Source organism: Catharus ustulatus, chromosome 27, assembly GCF_009819885.2.
Source record: "Catharus ustulatus isolate bCatUst1 chromosome 27, bCatUst1.pri.v2, whole genome shotgun sequence".
Lineage (NCBI taxonomy): Eukaryota > Metazoa > Chordata > Aves > Passeriformes > Turdidae > Catharus > Catharus ustulatus.
In genome coordinates, this window is record NC_046247.1 from 4211359 (window position 1) to 4229138 (window position 17780).

A 17780-nucleotide genomic window follows, 5' to 3' on the forward strand; every position below is an offset into this window, starting at 1 on the left:
TTGGCAACGCTCTCCCCCTGACCTCGGCGACGTCCCTTGGAGCCAGCAGCATCCGCAGCCGCTCGGGCGCCAGAACTGCCAAACCGCGCCACTCTCGGCGTTGGGATAACCAAAATCACCTCCTGGGCGGGCGAGTGAGCCCCCCCTGAGGAGGAGCAGCTGGTTTTTGTGCCCACCTCCACCAGGCCGTGACGGAAAGCGGGGGGTGCCCGCGCCGGGCCCCGGGGCCTCGTCACGGCGAGGGATGACAGCTGCCACCGGCCGGTGACGTCACGGTGACGTCACGGCGGGGAGCCTCATCGCCCTTGTTCGCATCACCCCGCCGCACCTCTGAGCTCAGGACATGTCGGGGACGGCCGGGATGAGTTCATATAAATAATGATTAATAAAGGCGGAAAGCACACGGGGGAATAACGATGTGGGGCGACGCGGGGGAGGGGAGCGCACCTTAAGGTTTATCGCCCTCCCACCCCTATCCACTACCCCCCCCTCCACCCCCACCCCCCCCAGCACGAAGCGATGCTGGAGGGAAAGGAAAGGGATAAAAGAAGGAAAACAGCCACAAAATGGGGGCGGTGGCGCGGGGCGTGTGTCCCTCCCCAGGCCCCGCCGCTTTGTCCTCACGGCCCCGCGGGGCCGCCAACACCGTGGGGGGGGGGGGGGCTTTAACCTCCCCCGCACCGCCCCGCAAAGCCAGGGCGCGATTGTTTTTTTGGGGGGAGAAGGTTTTGGGGGGGTGCAGAGGGAGTGTTTTGAGGGGGGAAGGGGTGCGCTTACCTCGCCGCTGCCCCCGCGCTGCCCCCGCAGCCCCCGCCAGCCCCGCACGGCGCCGGCCCTCAGGAGGAAGCCATCTTGTCTCCCTCTCCTCGCGCTCCCTCACCGCCGCCCCGCTGCAGCCGGGGGGGGGAATGAGCGCCGCATCCCTGCTCCCCCCCTCTCCTCCTCCTCCTCCTCTTCTTCCCTCCTTCCTCCTCCTCCTTCCTCCTCCTCTTCCTTCCTTCCTCCTCCTCCTCCTCCTCCTCCTTTCCCCCCCCACGCGCAGCCCCCCCCCCTTCCCCACGCAGTGGCACCGCCCGCCCGCTCCCTGCGCTGCGCAGGAGCGGGGACATGAGGGGGACACGGGGGGGGTCGCGTGCGCGGGGGACGCGTGAACCCGCAAAAAAACGGGGACAGGGGACCCCAAAGCGGGCACCGCGGGCTGGGGGCCTCGGGAAACTGAGGCACCAACCACGGGGGTGCGAGATACAGAAGGAACCCCCGGGCATGGGGGGACACAGAGGGGACACGGGGGGGACACTGGGGGAAACACGGGGGACACAGAGGGGACACGGGGGGGGGGACACAGGGAGACACTGGGGGGATCCGGGTGGAAACACGGGGGACACAGGAGAGGGGACAGTGGGTGGAAACACGGGGGACACAGGAGAGGGGACACGGAAGGACACTGGGTGGACACAGAGGGGACACAGGAGAGGGGACACTGGAGGACACTGGGGGAAACACAGGGGACACGAGAGAGGGGACACTGAGGGGAAACACGGGGGACACAGGAGAGGGGACACTGGGTGGACAGAGAGGGGACACGGGAGGACACTGGGGGGAAACACGGGGGACACAGGAGAGGGGACACTGGGGGGAAAAGGGGGGCACACAACGGGGACACAATGATGTGGGGACATGAGGGGGACACCTGGGGGGTGCAGTGGAGCACAGAGGGCTCACAAGGGGGACAGGGACAGGGACACAGACACGCAATGCCCAAAAGCCCGAAATGGGGTCCCAGGACCCCCAAACCCCGGTCACTGTGTCATTGTCCCCCCAGGACATTGAGGGGTCAGTCCTCATGGGGAGTGGGAGCAGCCAAAAATCCTGAGAGCAGCCAGGGGAGCTCCCAAAACGCTCTTTACACCCCTCCCTCCGATTTTTTCCTGCCGTTAAACCCCTGGCAACCTTTTTAATGTTTGTCCTTTAATTTAGTTGGGTTCATTTCGGAACATTTACCATTTAGGGCCCTCACCAACTTGGAGACACCATTAATTTGAGGACGTCACTAATTTGGGTCCCTGAATTAATTTGGGGACATCAGACCTTTGCGACATTTAAATCCTCCTCCAAAAACCTGCACGATGTCCTATTGCCCCTTCTTCCCCGAAATCCAGGCCCTGCTGAAGAATTGCCGGCGTTTTCCCGTGGGAATTGGACGGAGAAAGGGTTAAGGTGGGGCTGGATCCTTGAAAAAGTCCTGGTGGAACTCAGCTCCAGCTTTTCCAAGCCCTCTTGGAGCTGGCAGGTTCCCCTGTGATGCACGGAATTATTTTGGGGGGAGCAGGAGAGAGAGAGAGAAGGGAAAAAGGGGAACGAATTCCCCCCAAACTTCTCCATCCGGGCTTGGAGGTGATGCTCCTGGAAGAGTTTTCCAAACCGATTTCTTGGCTAAATCACCACCAAAACGGCTACAAACTCAAAACTCCCAAAGGTTTCTCCAAAAAACTGCTTTCCACTGGGATCTGAGGACCCATAAAGTGTACACTGGGTTGGATAAACACGAGTCCAGGTGGAAGCACAAGCACAGACCTGACATCCCCATCCCTGCAACATTCCCTGGAGCAATATTCCCTTTTTCTCCCCTGAAAAGGCCACGAGTCAGCCAAGAGCCCTCCAGGACCCGACTTTTTCTCCGAGTGCTGCGACTCCCATGGGAATAAATGGGATCAACTGGTGCAGGGAACTGGTTTTTCCCAAATTTCCAGCTTTGCACGGTGGCTCCAAGGGTTGCAAACCCCTTTTGCCTGGCCCGGCTCGGCTCTGCCGGGCAAGAACTCGCTGCAAAAAGCGCGGCGGGGATTTAATTCTGACAGACGCCTCTTCCCTCCCGTCCTCCTCCTCCTCCGCTCCAGCATCCATCGGATTCGCTCCCGAGTCCTTTGAGCTGCTCACATCACAGCCCGGCCTGGAAATATTTCCATTTTCCAGGCACGGACACGGTGAGAATCTCCCCGGATTACCCGGGGACAGCCCCCAGCAGGCGGGTGACTCCTGCAGGTGACACCGGCATGTGCCGAATGAAAACGAGCCAAACCCAGCCTGTCCTTCACCCCATCCATCAGCTGGTTTTGGAGATGCTGGGCACGTTTTGGGGCGATTTCACGCTGGCAGAGAAAAAAAAATATTAAAAAAAAATCCCACCTCAACTCTCCAGGGAAAGCCTCGGAGATGGACAAATTTAGTAACTTTTATTAGTAATGCTTTAAATGAGATTATCCCTAATCGCCAGCGCTCGGCCCCGAGCCTGGCTGCCAAATTCAGTTAGGGGCTCTCATTTCGAGGATGAACGGGAATTTTCGAGCGCCGGGAATGCTCCAGGGACACCTCGAGCTGCGCCACATCCCAAAACCACAAAACCAAAGCGGTTTTGGGGGCCTGGTGGGCCCATCCCTGCTGGGAATGGGGTTTTCTCTGGGTTTTTTTCAGGGTTTGAGCAGGACAGGTTGGAGCATCCTTCCCTCGGTTGGAGCGGACAGCAGCGCGTTCCGCGCTAATGAGCGGCTGCCCAAGATGTTGATTAGTTATGCAAATGAGTGGGAAAGACACTCCGAACCGCCTGGGAAGGAACAGAGCTAAACCTTGACCTCTGCTATCTTCCTCCTCCTCTTCCTCCTCCTCAAACCCTCACGGATGGGGACACGGCAGGAAATCCCCCCAAGAGGGACAGCAGGAGCTCCAGGCAGAGCTGCGAGGGCACAGCCGGCTCTCCCAGGCCGGGCCGAGCTGGAGGAACTGGTGGAACTGGTGCTGGCTGCCCGGGCGGCTCCGGCTGCCAAAGCACCCCGGGAGAGACGCCGGGACGTGGGAATTGCGGCACACCCCGGCCCCGGCTCCTGCGGGATCCCCCCACTGCCCGCCCTGCCCCCAGCAGCATCCTAATAAAATAAAAAAAATCATCTTTCCCCCCATATCCTGTCTGGAAAAGCGCTGGGCACAAACCCTTGGCCGCCAGTTCTCGGTTTTCACCGGCGTTGTGCCAAGGGTAAAGTCCTTCCTCAGCCTCGCCGAGCCACCTGTGCCAACGTCCCCACCACCCCATCCCACCCTTTGCATATTCCAAGGGGAAAACCAGCTGGATGCAACTCAGAGGCCGCTCAAACCCCAATACCACAAAAAAAAAAAAAAAAAAAAAAAAGAAAGCAGTGCCAATTTTTTTTTTTTTTTTTTTTTTGGCGGGGGGGTGTAAAGCACTAAAAATCAACACCGAGCAGATGTTTCTCCCTCCCACGTTGGAGACCCCCCCAGATGGAGCAGCACCCCCCACCCCCTTCCCTTTTTCCCTGCCTCTTGCGTGGGCACAAAATGCGAGATCCCGGTTACAACCACCCCGGCCGGTAAAACCAGAAGTGCCGAAGGAAGGTGTTGGAAATTTTTGGGTGAAGAAAACGCCGCAACTTGTTAGCTCCGTGATGCTCCCCCCTGGCACGGCTCTGCCTTCCCCCTCTTTGCCACCCCCTTCTTTTTGGGGACCCCCTTTCCCCCCGACGGCACCCGGGTGGGTTTCGCGCAGCGTTTTGCTCTTTCACGCCAAGAAATTCCAAGGAATTCGGTTTAAAATTGGGTTTTGTTCCACCCGTCCCGCGGCGCTGTTTTGGGGATGTCCCAGGGACGAGTTGAAATTTTTGGGGGGGTGGGTTTAAGGCATCAAAGCGGCCTTTAAGGCAGCAGAAAGTCCCATTTCCCACGGAAATACCCTTAAAAAAACAAACCCATCCACCAACCAAGGAGGGGCTTTCCCTGCCCACCCCGACAAGCCCCCTCCAAGTCACGGTGACGTTACAAAGGGGTCACAAACCACCCCGAAAAGGTGGAGGTGTGGGGATGAGAGGGGGGACGGATGGGTTGGGGGAGCTGGGGATCGCTCACCTCCCTGTGGAGCCCCTCGTGCCTCTCCATCTCCATCCCGGGGGGCAGCGTCAGATTCCGGGGCTCCCCCCCGCCGTGGGGGCGGCTGGCCCGGGCTGCTGGAGCCCCCTGCCCGGCCACAGGGACATGCCGGGGTCACCGTGTCCCCCGCCCTGGGGACACCGCCGAGTTCTGCAGGGACAGAGCCGAGCGAAGCCGCGAGTCACCCCGACTTTTAATTTCCACGCCGATTCCACCCGGGGGGGGCCGGCCCCGCTGACTCCCCACCCCTCCCTCCCCCGAGCCCCCCCAAAACCGGGGTGCTGCCTCCCCGCTTTTAATCCCACCCCTTATTTCTTCCAACCCCATTTTCCTTTCCTCTTTTTTTTTTTTCTTTTTTTTTTTTTTTCCTCCTTTTTATCCCCCCTCCAACCCGCGCTGCTTCGCCACAACTTCACAACTTCAGCCGCGCACCGGCAACTTTCCATCTCCCCCCCCCTCCCCAAATTTAGATAGAAAAAAGCGTTTACCGGAAAAAAAAAAAAAAGGGGGTTCGACCCCCTCGTTGTACCGGGGGCTGTGGGGGCTGAGCGCACTCCCTGCCCGGGGGATGGCGGGGACCCCGCAGGGGCTCCGGGCAGCTCGGGATGTCGCCGGCACCCCGAGGGGACCCGCGGAGCTGCCGCACGTTGCTGCCGCCGCTCCTGCTCTGCTGCTTCCTTTGTTCTGCAGCGCCCGCTCGGGGGGACCCGCCGGGCGGCCGGGGGGCTCCGGGCAGCGCTCGGGGGGCACCGGAGCCGCGGGGATAACGGGGAGGGGGTGCGGGGAGAGGAGGGGTGGGGGTTGTGAGCGGGGGTTTTGTTTTTTGTTGGGTGTTGTTGTGGGGTCGCTGGGTGCGGGGTTGTTTTTATGGGATTGTTGAGGGTGGAGGGGGCATTGCACGGCTCTGTTGGTTTTGTAGGGGCAGCTGCGGCTCCTCTGTTGTTGTTTTTTTTTTTTTTTTGTAGGATCGTTAGTGGGGTCTCCCTCCGTGTTATTGTAGGGCCTCCGGAGAAAATCCCAGCCCCCCTCCCCGAGCATATCCTGCTCCACAGACCCCCAGATCCCCCCTGCCCTGCCCCAGGCTCCACCACTCCCTGCCCCATATCCCACCCCACAGGCTCCCAAATCCCCACCCCAATCCCGCCCCCCTCCCTTCCTGTGGGGCAGCTGCCCCACCCGTGTTTATATAGGATCTCAGCCCCCTTTTAGGTGCCAAATCCCCTCGCTTTTCTCCCAGATCCTGACCCACGCCCCCCAGGGCACTGTTCCCCCCCGCCCCATCACGACACCCCAAAACCGGGGGAATGATGAACACTGTCCCCCCGTGTCCCCCCTAGAGCCGCCCCGACCCTCCCCAGCCCTGGTTCGAGACAGGAGCAGCTCCGCAGATTTGATCTTAATTTAAGGGGAAAAAACGAGATACAAAATAACAAAATAAAGGGGTTGCCTGTCACCTAAACACCGGGATTTCCCATGGGAATTCAAGCAGTGCACGAAATCCACCTCAGGGCGTTCCCCAGCTGGGGATCCCTAAAGATGGGGAGGGGGTCACAGCAAGGACCTGGTCCCCTGAGCACGGGGAGCCAACCCTGCCCCCCAAAACTCCTCCCACAGCTCTGAGGATCTGCCTCAAATCCACCCCTGGTCCCGCACAGACGGGCTGAGGAGGCAGCTGGGGACCAGGACGTGTCCCTTGTCCTCGGATCGGGATCTTCAGGCAGACCCTGACCCTCCCACGGCTCCCACAGGGTCGGGATGTGACGGCAAAGTGTCGGCACTCAGCGATGTCACAAAGGCCTCCACCTGCAAGGACAACCTGGCTGAAGGGGTGGCACTGGGATGGCACTGGGATAGAACTGGGATGGTGTAGGAATGCACTGGGATGGTGAAGGGATGGAACTGGGATGGTTCAGGGGTGGCACTGGAATAGAACTGGGATGGGGTAGGAATGCACTGGGATGGTACTGGGATGGTATTGGGATGGTTCAGGGGTGGCACTGGGATGGTACTGGGATGGTTCAGGGGTGGCACTGGAATAGAACTGGGATGGTGTAAGAATGCACTGGGATGGAATTGGGATTGCACTGGCACGGAACTGGGATGATGTAGGATTTCACTGGGGTGGCACCAGGATAGCACTGGGATGGAACTGAGATTGTACAGGAATGTACTGGGATGGCACTGGCATGGCCCTGGCACTGCAATGGTGTAGGAATGCACTGGGGTGGCACCAGGATGGCACTGGGATGGTGTAGGAATGCACTGGGGTGGCACCAGGATGGCACTGGGATGGCACTGGGATGGTGTAGGAATGCACTGGGGTGGCACTGGGATGGAACTGGAATGGTCCTGGCACTGGGATGGCCCTGGGATGGCACTGGCATGGCCCTAGCACTGCAATGGTGTAGGAATGCACTGGGGTGGCACCAGGATGGTGTAGGAATGCACTGGGGTGGCACCAGGACTGTACAAGACTGGCACAGGATGGCCCTGGCACAGCTGAGGTTACACCACCTCAGACCCACAACGTGGAAATTATTTTTCGTGAGGGAAAATGGAACACAGATGGAGGCTCGGACCCAGTGTGGCTCTGATGGCACCGAGAAGCCACTGGGCTGTGCCACCCCACCTGTGCCACCCCTGTCCCACCTGTGCCATGAGGACGCCCTGCACGGCCACGTCGTGCTCGAAGTCCTTGTCCACGTCCAGCACCAGGACAGGCGCGCGCCGCGCCTCCGCAAAGTGGATCCTGCAGGAGGGAGGCAGGGAGGGATCAAACCCCCCAAAAACCACCCCCAAAGCTGGGGGCACCCCGAAGCTGGGCACGGGTTGGCACTCACTCCGTGGTCCTGTCCACCAGCCAGTGCTCGTGCTGGGCGTGGAGCTGCTGCAGGTACCCCAGCTGGATCCCGCCCTCCTCCTGCCTCGCCCTCCGCCGCAGCCGCTCCAGGCACGTCTGGGGCAGAGCGGGACAGACGGGAGGACAGCGGGACAGACAGGAGGACAGCGGGACAGACGGGAGGACAGCGGGACAGACAGGAGGACAGCAGGATGCAGGAAAACGAGGGGTCAGTGGCAGAGAAGGAATGTGGGAAGCATCAACCCGGGAGATGCTGCTGCCCCTTCTCCCCAAAACCTGCCCTGGAATCCACGGCAAAATTCCCACCCACATTCCCATGAAAGAGAAGCAGGTCCTGCTCCTCCAGGGCAGAGATTTGAGGTGAAACCCCAACATTCTGGCAATTCTGGCAGGATTCAGGTGGACCTGAGGCCTCCTGCTCGCAGCACACACCTGGGGCCTGGCCTGCAGGTACAGGAAGCCGTGGAGGGCGGCGCGGGGCCCCAGGTGCCGCAGCAGGAAGTCGTGCCAGTCCTGGTAAATGGCCCATTCCAGGGGCTGCAGGTGCCCAGCCTCAAAGAGGTTCTTGGCAAAGACGTACCTGGGAAGGGATGGACAGAGGGGCCGGGCAGCTCCATGACCTGGTAGCTTCACAGCCTGGTTTTTTTCAGCCTTTTTTTTGCTCCAATGAGGAAGTGCAGGTGGTTAAATCAGGGCAAGAATCCCTCATCTGGGGCATGTGCAATGCCCATCGAGCCTGGCATCACCCAAAGGTGTGCACCCAACACAGGTGAGGCTGGGGCTGCCCCCAAATTACCCCAAAATCCCATTCCTGGAATCAGCATCACTCTGGGCTCTGCTCACCCTGAGGACCCAACATCATAATCCAGCTGCTGTGGATGCTCCCAATCCCTTCACCTCTCTTTTTGGGGTGCTGGGTACCTGTCACTGAACACAGAGCGCTCAAAGACCCTCACGGGGGGCGGGGTCTGGGGGGGCCCCTCCTCTGCTGGCTCCAGCATTGCCTTCAGCCGGCTGATGCACGAGAAGGTCTGGAAGGTGTAGGACCAGCGGGCTGGCTCCTGGTACATCATCTGCAGCAGGTTGGCAGAGCCCACGGACGCCTGTGGAGGGACAGCAGGGCATGAGGGGGTTCCAGGGTGGCGCTGGCAGAGCCGGGGTGTGGCCGGGATCGCCGTTACCTGGGCACTGCCACCGGCTGGCACCTTGCGCCACTGTGCCACGGGCTCTGTCACCAGGTGCCATCGTGGGAAGGTGGCACCCAGCAGCTTCAGGAAGGTCGATTTCCCCACGGCTGCAGGAACAGAGGGAGAGCAGGGTGAGCCTGGGTGAGCCCCCTGTCCTGGATCTTGGGTATATGGGGTGAGCCTGGGTGGTCCCCAGCTCTGAACTATGGGAATATGGGGTGTCCCCCACCAAATCCCAGAATGGGGTGAGCCTGGGTTTCTCCCCTCTCCAATCCCAGTGACACAGGGTAAGCCTGAGTGTCCTCTTGTGATAAATTTGAACTCGTGCTCCAAATCCCGTGATCCTGGAGCGAGCCTGGATGTCCATCCTTGCTTCTAGGGATGTGGGATGAGCCTGTCCCCCCATTCTAGCCCCTGGAAACCTGGGATGAGCCTGAGGGTGCCCCTGCTCTAGCTCTCAAGAACACGGGGTGAATCTGGGTGTCCCCCCACACCAAATCTCAGAAATATTGGAGTGAGCCTGGGGTTTCCCCACTGTGGCTACTGGGGTAAGCCTTGGTGTGCCCCTTCCTGGCTCCTGGGAATGTGAGGCGAGCCTGGGTGACCCCAATCTGACCCCCGGGAACCTGGGATGAGCTTGGGTGTCCCCGCCTTGCCGGCTGCTGGGAACGTGGAGTGAGCCTGGGCGTCCCTCGCCCGGGGGGAGCCTTCGTGTCCCCCCTCCCAACTCTCAGGAGCTCGGGGTTTAGGGGTTCCCCCCACAGCAATGCCAATTAAGATAATTACAGCCATTAACTCGCACCCCGAGATGCCGCAGCCCGCGCCGCCCCCTCCCATCGCACCCCAAATCCTCCCGCTCCCCCCGCCGCCCGCTCTGTGCCCCGTGTCCCCCCCGGTACCGATGTTCCCCTCCAGGGCCAGGCTCAGGGCGGCCCCGCACCGCCCCATGCCGCCACTGCTTCCGCCTTCCCGCGTCATATGCTAATGAGATGCTAATGAGCGGGCGCGCCACCGCCCCGTGACGTCATCGCGCGGGAAGTGGGCGGAGGGGCGGAAACAGCGGGGGGAGCGGAGTGGGGGGGGCTGGGGGCGAGGTTGTGATTTATGGAAATGAGACGCTGTCCACAGCAGTGCGGGGGGCAGGGGAGAGAGGGTGGGGCGCATAACGGGGGTCGGGGTGGACAGAACAGCGTTGGGGTCACCAAAACCGCGCTGGGGTCACCAAATCCATACTGGGGTCACCAGCATGGGACTGAGGACGTCAACGCGGGGTTGGGGATCACCAATACAACATTGGGGTAACCAAAAGCACATCGGGGTCACCGGCACAGGGTTGGGGTCCCCAGCATGGAGCTAAGGATAACAACAAGGGGTTGGGGTCACCAAAACAACTTTGGGAGCACCAGGACAGGGCTGGGGTCCCCAGCATGGAGCTAAGGACAGCAACAAGGGGTTGGGGTCACCAAAACAACATTGGGGTCACCAAAACAACTTTGAGGGCACCAAAACAACATTGGGGTCTCCAACAGGGGGTTGGGGTTAAGGGTGTGGGGTCAAGGACATGGACATGTGGTTGAGGTCCCTAACGTGGGATTGGGGTCACCAGCTCAGAGCTGGGAGCACTGAAATGGGGTTGGAGGCTTCCCCTGAGGGTGGCATCAATGTGGGGCTGGGGACACCACTGTGAGGCCAAGGGTGTTGATGGCTGGGGGTATCAGCGAAGGGTCAGGGGCACCAACAGAGCACTGGGGACACCAACATGGGGTGGAGGGCATCACTGTGGGGTTGGGGACACCAACATGGGGTGGAGGGCATCGCTGTGGGGTTGGGGGCACCAACATGGGGTGAAGGACATCATTGCAGGGTTGGGGTCACCAATATGGGGTGGAGGGCATCATTGCAGAGTTGGGGGCATCAAGGCAGAGTCAAGGCTGTCAGCAGGACATGGGCACCAATGTGAGGTCAGGGCTCCCCCACCCTACCCCCACCACCCTGAGTGCCCCCCAGCCCCTCCCAGCCCCAGATCTCCCAGGAAAGGTGCAGAGCCTGGAGAAAAGGCTTTTTATTGCGCAGTGGGCGGTGGGGAGGAGCAGCGGGGTCCGAGGAGGAGCGGGACACCCCAGCCTGGGCACGGGGGGTCCCCCATGGGGCAGGGAGGGGGCTTAGAAGCATTTTCGGTGGACGATGGAGGGTCCAGCCTCGTCGTACTCGGGTTTGCTGATCCACATCTGCTGGAAGGTGGAGAGGGACGCCAGGATGGAGCCGCCGATCCACACCGAGTACTTCCGCTCCGGCGGGGCGATGATCTGCGGAGACAGAGCCTGTAGGACCAGCCCCAAACCCGCACCGGGACGGGGTCTGGGGTGCTGGTGGCTACAGTTTGGTCACCCAGCACCTACTTTGATCTTCATGGTGCTGGGAGCCAGCGCGGTGATCTCCTTCTGCATGCGGTCGGCGATGCCCGGGTACATGGTGGTGCCGCCGGACAGGACGTTGTTGGCGTACAGGTCCTTGCGGATGTCGATGTCGCACTTCATGATGGAGTTGTAGGTTGTCTCGTGGATTCCAGCAGACTCCATGCCTGGGGTGGGAGGGGGTTGTCACCTCCCAACGCCCCCGTGCCTCCTCAGGGCTCCCCAAAAGAGCCACAGGGGCACCCAGGGGTCTGTGCCACCATTTGCAGTGCAAAGAGCTTTGGGGAGCCCCAAAACGTCTCCATGGGGCACCCACGGGAGGTGGTACACGGCCCACCCCAAAGGGCCTTTTCTGTTTGCCTGCTGGTGGGGATGGGGCAACCACTCCCAGGGAGAGTTGGGGGTGGGCTCACCGATGAAGGAGGGCTGGAACAGGGTCTGGGGGTGTTGGGGGTGGGCTCAGCCATGAAGGAGGGCTGGAACAGGGTCTGGGGGCACTGGGGGCACTGGGGGTGGGCTCACCGATGAAGGAGGGCTGGGACAGGGTCTGGGGGCACTGGGGGTGGGCTCACCGATGAAGGAGGGCTGGGACAGGGTCTGGGGGCATTGGGGATGGGCTCACCGATGAAGGAGGGCTGGGACAGGGTCTGGGGGCATTGGGGGTGGGCTCACCGATGAAGGAGGGCTGGAACAGGGTCTCGGGGCAGCGGAAGCGCTCGTTGCCGATGGTGATGACCTGCCCGTCGGGCAGCTCGTAGCTCTTCTCCAGCGAGGAGGAGGAGGCGGCCGTGGCCATCTCGTTCTCGAAGTCCAGGGCCACGTAGCACAGCTTTTCCTTGATGTCACGCACGATTTCCCGCTCGGCTGCGGGACACGATGGCAGGACAGGCTCAGCCTGATGACACCATAGTGGCACCGTGGTGTCCCCGTGCCCCAGCCCGCCGCCCCTGCCCCGTACCCGTGGTGACGAAGGAGTAGCCCCTCTCGGTGAGGATCTTCATGAGGTAGTCGGTGAGGTCGCGGCCGGCCAGGTCGAGACGCATGATGGCGTGGGGCAGGGCGTAGCCCTCGTAGATGGGCACGTTGTGGGTGACGCCGTCCCCAGAGTCCAGGACGATGCCTGGGACAGGGGGGAAGGTGAGGGGGACACTCCAGGCTGGCCTGGTCCCTGTCACCCACGGTCCCCTACTCACCGGTGGTGCGGCCGGAGGCGTAGAGGGAGAGCACGGCTTGGATGGCGACGTACATGGCGGGGACGTTGAAGGTTTCAAACATGATCTGGGAGGGGACAGCAGAGGGGCAGAGGGTTAGGGGAGGGCACAGGAGTCGCCAGCACACCCAACCCATCCCCTGGGGGCTGTGCCTTCCTGGGGTCAGGGCACTGCATGGAAAAACACACGGATCGCTGCGGTGCAGGCAGAAACAGGTGGGGGTGGTGGCATTGCAGGGACACATGGGGCAGTGTGTGGCACAGAGGACAGGGACCACTGACCACTCTGGGAAACATGTGGGTCATGGGGAAATGTGAGTCAGGGGATGGCTCAGGAACGTGGGTCAAAGGGTGGCACAGGAATGTGGGTCACTGCAGTGCACAGAGCCACATGGGGCCATGCACAGCACGGTGGGGCAAATCCTGCAGGTCCACATGCTGCCGAGGGACTCCCAGGGCCATCAGGCACAGGAGCTTCCCACTGGGATCTCTGCCCTTATCCTGCACCCCACCCCACACTCACCCACCCCACAAAACCCCCAAAGCCCCCAGCCCTCCCTGCGGTTTTGGAGGGTCCAGCCCCATCCACGGGGGTCCTGCAGTGCCGTACCTGGGTCATCTTCTCCCGGTTGGCCTTGGGGTTGAGGGGTGCCTCGGTGAGCAGGGTCGGGTGCTCCTCGGGGGCCACACGCAGCTCGTTGTAGAAGGAGTGGTGCCAGATCTAAGGCAGGCAAAGAGTTGAGGTCTCACCCCAAACTGAAGGCAGAGCTGACACCCACTCCCTGCTCTGGCAGGGTCTCACCTTCTCCATGTCATCCCAGTTGGTGATGATGCCGTGCTCAATGGGGTACTTGAGCGTGAGGATCCCCCTCTTGCTCTGCGCCTCGTCGCCCACGTAGCTGTCCTTCTGCCCCATGCCCACCATGACACCCTAATGCCGGCAAGAGAGGCCTCGTTAGCCACATCCCGGTGATCAGAGCGGGGCAGGGGCTGCCCCCAGCCCCCCTGGGTACCCACCTGGTGCCGGGGCCGCCCCACGATGGAGGGGAAGACGGCACGAGGGGCATCGTCACCGGCAAAGCCGGCCTTGCAGAGGCCGGAGCCGTTGTCGCACACCAGGGCGGTGGTTTCCTCCTCGCACATGGTGGGGCTGGCAGCGCTTGGTGCTCAGGGGGACCTGGGGGAGAAGCTGCCCAGGGGGAAAAGCGGCGTTAAAGAGCGGCCAGGGGACGAGGGGTCATCCCACAGCACCGCGTCCAGCTTTGGGGTTGGAAGTGTTGGAGTCCTCGGGGATGGCCAGCCCTGGAAATCCTCTGTGGGCTGTGCCCAGGGATAGCCTGACCCCGGAGGGGGGTGATGCTCGTTCCCCGTGGGTGCTGCTCCGTGCTGCTGCTGCTCCTCCATCCTTCTCCAGCCAAAATCGGTGCCAGTGCCCCCTGCTCCTCCTCCCCGGGGAGCTCCGGTGCTGCCATGCCCGGCTGGTGCCCCCCAGAAACAGGCAGGGAGGTGCCAGGTGATGCCCTCTCATCCTCTTCTGTCTCAGCAGCCTTTTGCTGCTCTGACCTTGCATCCACTCCCAAAAACAGGGGGCAAAAAATTGCCCTTCCCAGGGGGTGCCCCCTGGGCCAGAGGATGAGCTCCCAAATCCAGAAGGAAACAGGCAAAACCTTGCAGGAGCCCAAAAAGCAAAAAAAAAAAACCCAAAACCCAAATCCCAGGGATTTGTGCAAGAGCACAGCCTGCTTTGGCCTCAGCCCAGCTCTCATCACCTCCAGAGAGGCCCCCAGCTGTGGGGTCGTGCAGAGGCTGACAATGCAAATCAAACCCCAAAAATGCTGAGGCACCCCAAACCACCCCCACCCCCCCGGGGTGCTTTTGCTGCCTGCTCTCCTCCAAGGAAAAAGAGAAGCAGGGCTGGGCAGGGCAGTACTCACCACAGAGGCGAGAGCTCCTTTCCTCTGGGACCGAGCCCCGATGTGCCGTGGGTATAAATACCAGCGAGCCCCAGGAACCTCAGAGGCGGATCCGCTCTAAACAAAGACCCTAAATAGGCTCAGTGATGGTGTGTTGGCCATATGGCCATATAAGGTGTTTTATTTCATTAAATTGACCTTGGGCTGGTGGTAGGACCCAGCACAGTTAATTATTGTAGGAAAATGTATGGTAGGGATGCTTGGGAGGCAACGGCCCAGTTGTGAGTCCGTTCCTTTTATGCTCCGCTCCGATAAACAAGTGAGACTCAAGTCCTTATAAGCAACAGGCTGGGAAGAAGGAGGTGGAAGTGACTGCAGTTCCTGGGGAGCGCGTGGAGAAACCCCACGGGGGTGGAGGTGGCTGTCGGGGCCCTGCCGTGGGGACACCCCGGAGCCGGGAGGGGAATTTGGCGTGGCTGAGATGCCGGAGCCACGCGGGGTTGGTGCATCGGCTCCTCCCGGCCTCGGCTCCCCCCTCCATCCCTGGCATCCAGCACTTCTGGGATGCCTCTCCCTGCGGTTTGCTCTCTCCGCCCCCATTTTTGGGGTTTTGCTATCCAAAGCCCCTCGTGCCCCAAATCTTCAGCCTGAGCCGGGCCGGGGGCTGTAGGTCCAAATCCCAGCCCCGCACTGAGCGTGAGCCTTGTTCTGCTTCCTCCTGGCAGGATTTTGGAGGTGGGATGATCCCTCAAGGGGCAGAGTGAGTGCTGTCCCCAGCACAGCCCGAACCTTGGCAGTGGGAGCGGAGCCACAGAGGCCCCTGGCCCTGGCAGAGGCCAACCAGCAGCTCCCAAACTCCTGCTGCCTTTTTAAGGACAACGGGCCCTCACCAGGGAGTCTCCTGGAGCACCCAGGGGAGGCAGCAGAGATGCCCTGGAGTCACCCCCCACAGCTGGAGGGGCTCGAGGGAAACTGAGGCACAGGGGGCCCAGCTGATCCCGAGCTGTGCCCGAGGCAGGGACATCCCAGCACTGGAGCAGTGACAAGGAGCTGCCACCCCAAGCAAGGGATCCAAAGGTCCTGGTGTCCCCCATGGTTCCAGAGAGAGGGAACAGGCTCTGGGCTGTCACCCATGGGGCAGGACAGGGACATGGTGTCCCCCAACACTGCCAGTCCATTCACAGCTCCAACATTCCCCAGGGATGGCTCTGCCAGTTCCCTTTCCCTGTGAAACAGCTCACAGGAGCTGGATTTGTCCCCTGGCCCTGCCTTTAGTGTCCCCCCACACCCCCAGCCCTGGGGTCCTGCTGTCACCCCACACCCCAGCCGGGCTGGGTCCCTGCCAAACATGAGGTCACCGAGGGGAAAGGCTGCCATATATGACAGCCTTGGAGGAAAAAAAAAAACCTTTAAAATAAATGATTCCCCAAACCCAGCAGACTGGAGGTGGGAAAAGGGGGTTGCTGGAGCTGGAGAGCCCCACGTGGAGGCAGCACAGCTGTCACTGGCAGGATCCCATCCCAACCAAGGCAGGGAGACATCCCCAAACCCCAGAGACATCCCTGCCCCCTGTGCTGGTCCCAGCACCCCCAGCTCCCCCTGAGCACTCCAGGACTCATCCCTCCTGCTGGGGACAGAGCAGCTCTGGGTGTCCCCATCCCTGGGGGATCCCCGAGCATCCCGGCCCAGCAGGGCTGGAGCAGGGCCGGCAGCAGCGCAGCCCAGCCTAAAAAGGAAAGGTTTGGCCCCCGCAGCCAATCGAGCCGCCGGCGGGCCCGGGATGCTCGCAGGAACGCCAGGCATCCCCCGGCACGGGCGAGGCAGCAGCGCCCTGGGACGAGCAGGGGGCGAGCCCTGCTTGGCCGCTGCCTTTCGAAACTCCCGGCGCCGGCCCAGCCCTCTGCACCTCCCTCTGCGGGGGAATGGTCAGGCCGGGAAGCTCTCGGGATGCTCCTGAGGATGGGCATCTCTTTGGTGAGGTGGAGATAAGCATTGCTGCCTGCCTGTGGGAACCCCCTCAAAAACACATGGCCCGATTGTTCCAGCCAATAAATCATTCCTGGAGAGTGTGGTGTATGCTCGGGTTCAGCTCCTCCCAAATCCAACCCAATCTGGGGTGGTTTTAAGGTGTGACAGTCACATCTGGCACAGCTGGAGAGCCAGGGTGGGTTCGTGGGACACGGCAGCAGTACCAGGATCTTGACATTCACTGACACACAAAGTGAAGAACTCAGGGACTTGGGGTGAAAAAATGGGATAAAAAAATCTGTGAGCTCAGGGAGCAGTGCTGGGCCCTGACCTGAGGAACTCCCTGCTCAAGGAAGGTGAAAAAGTCCCTGGGACAACACCAAAGTGGTAATGTGCCACCAGCTCCTCTCCTGGAGCCAACTTCACACCTGAGAGCTGCTGGGATGAATCCCTTGGGATATTCCCCACAGACCTGAAGGAATTGCTGCTTTGCAGGATGGGATTTTCCACTCTGTGTCCCCACACTGCTCCAGGGGAGCCCTCAGGGTGAGGAGCTGTGCAGAGCTGTGGGATGAACAATCCTACATGGAAACTGCACCCCCCCCCCTCCCGAGCATGGCTTAAATTAATTAGGGCTGAAAATGAGTTCCCAGAGATGCCCCGGGGCCAGCCTGTTCCCAAAAACGAAAAGCTGGGAGCAGCACTTGACACGCAAACGCGGCAATCCCCAAAGAAACGGATGCCCCCCACCCCCTGAGCCAGACCCCACCCCACGGAGAGAGCTCAAAGAGAAGGAGTGGCACAGGAGGCCGGGCCCAGATAATGCCATCCATGTGTGGAAGCCGCGGGTTGCTGGCTGTACAAGCACACAACACGAGCATGGCGATGTTTGCATGCCAGGTGGGAAGGCAGCTCCGGCCCCTGCCCCTCCCCGCAGCCATGTGCCGACCATCCCAGCCTGCTGGGGGATGTGCAGCACGCCCCAGCTGCCTCCCACCTTGGAATGCTGCTGCTTCCCTCCCTCCCGAGGGTGGGGGCTCAGCCTGGAGCACGAGGAAGGAAAATCTCGGCTTGGCACCCGACTAAAGCGCCTCGAGGAGGGTCCCACACAACAGCGACGTCACGGAGCGCTGGGATTTGGCAAGGACAGGCTTCCAGCTGCTCTGGGATGTGCAGAGACAATCAGGGATCTGGGAGTCAAAGCTGCTGGAAATCCCATCTTGGAGTGGGATGGAAATGGTCAAAGCTGCTGGAAATCCCAGTGGCAGCCAGGAGACCGAGCTCCTCCACGGTGAC

At 61.2% G+C, this 17780-nt stretch overlaps 3 protein-coding genes across 6 annotated transcripts in view; all 3 read right to left on the reverse strand.

The window, feature by feature from the left end:
• Window positions 1-5157, reverse strand: part of TET3 (tet methylcytosine dioxygenase 3) — a 28120-nt gene extending 22963 nt beyond the window's left edge. The window contains exon 1 of the mRNA XM_033081265.2: window positions 4912-5157. Within this exon, the coding sequence (XP_032937156.1) occupies window positions 4912-4947 (36 nt within the window). The 5' untranslated portion in view covers window positions 4948-5157. The remainder of the gene's footprint in view (window positions 1-4911) is intronic.
• Window positions 5158-6565: 1408 nt separating this feature from the next.
• DGUOK (deoxyguanosine kinase) lies at window positions 6566-9960 on the reverse strand. Of its 2 annotated transcripts, XM_033081238.1 has the most exons (7): window positions 9879-9960; window positions 8974-9086; window positions 8714-8895; window positions 8225-8372; window positions 7773-7888; window positions 7582-7681; window positions 6566-6735 (listed from the first exon to the last, which is right to left on the reverse strand). In XM_033081238.1, the coding sequence occupies exons 1-7, from the start codon at window positions 9955-9957 to the stop codon at window positions 6646-6648; spliced, it is 828 nt and encodes a 275-aa protein (XP_032937129.1). In that variant the 5' UTR covers window positions 9958-9960; the 3' UTR covers window positions 6566-6645. The 2 variants fall into 2 exon arrangements, with proteins under 2 accessions (XP_032937129.1, XP_032937128.1); XM_033081237.1 differs by having other exon boundaries at window positions 8714-9086.
• Window positions 9961-11026: 1066 nt separating this feature from the next.
• Window positions 11027-17567, reverse strand: ACTG2 (actin gamma 2, smooth muscle). 3 transcript variants are annotated; one of them, XM_033081235.1, is made up of 9 exons: window positions 17482-17567; window positions 13621-13792; window positions 13406-13534; window positions 13214-13324; window positions 12587-12671; window positions 12352-12513; window positions 12066-12257; window positions 11379-11560; window positions 11027-11285 (listed from the first exon to the last, which is right to left on the reverse strand). In XM_033081235.1, exons 2-9 carry the CDS (start codon window positions 13744-13746, stop codon window positions 11142-11144), a joined length of 1131 nt encoding a protein of 376 aa, XP_032937126.1. In that variant the 5' UTR covers window positions 13747-13792; window positions 17482-17567; the 3' UTR covers window positions 11027-11141. The 3 variants fall into 3 exon arrangements, with proteins under 3 accessions (XP_032937126.1, XP_032937125.1, XP_032937124.1); XM_033081234.1 differs by lacking the exon at window positions 17482-17567 and adding an exon at window positions 14538-16122; XM_033081233.1 differs by lacking the exon at window positions 17482-17567 and having other exon boundaries at window positions 13621-16122.
• Between the last annotated feature and the right edge of the window lie 213 nt (window positions 17568-17780).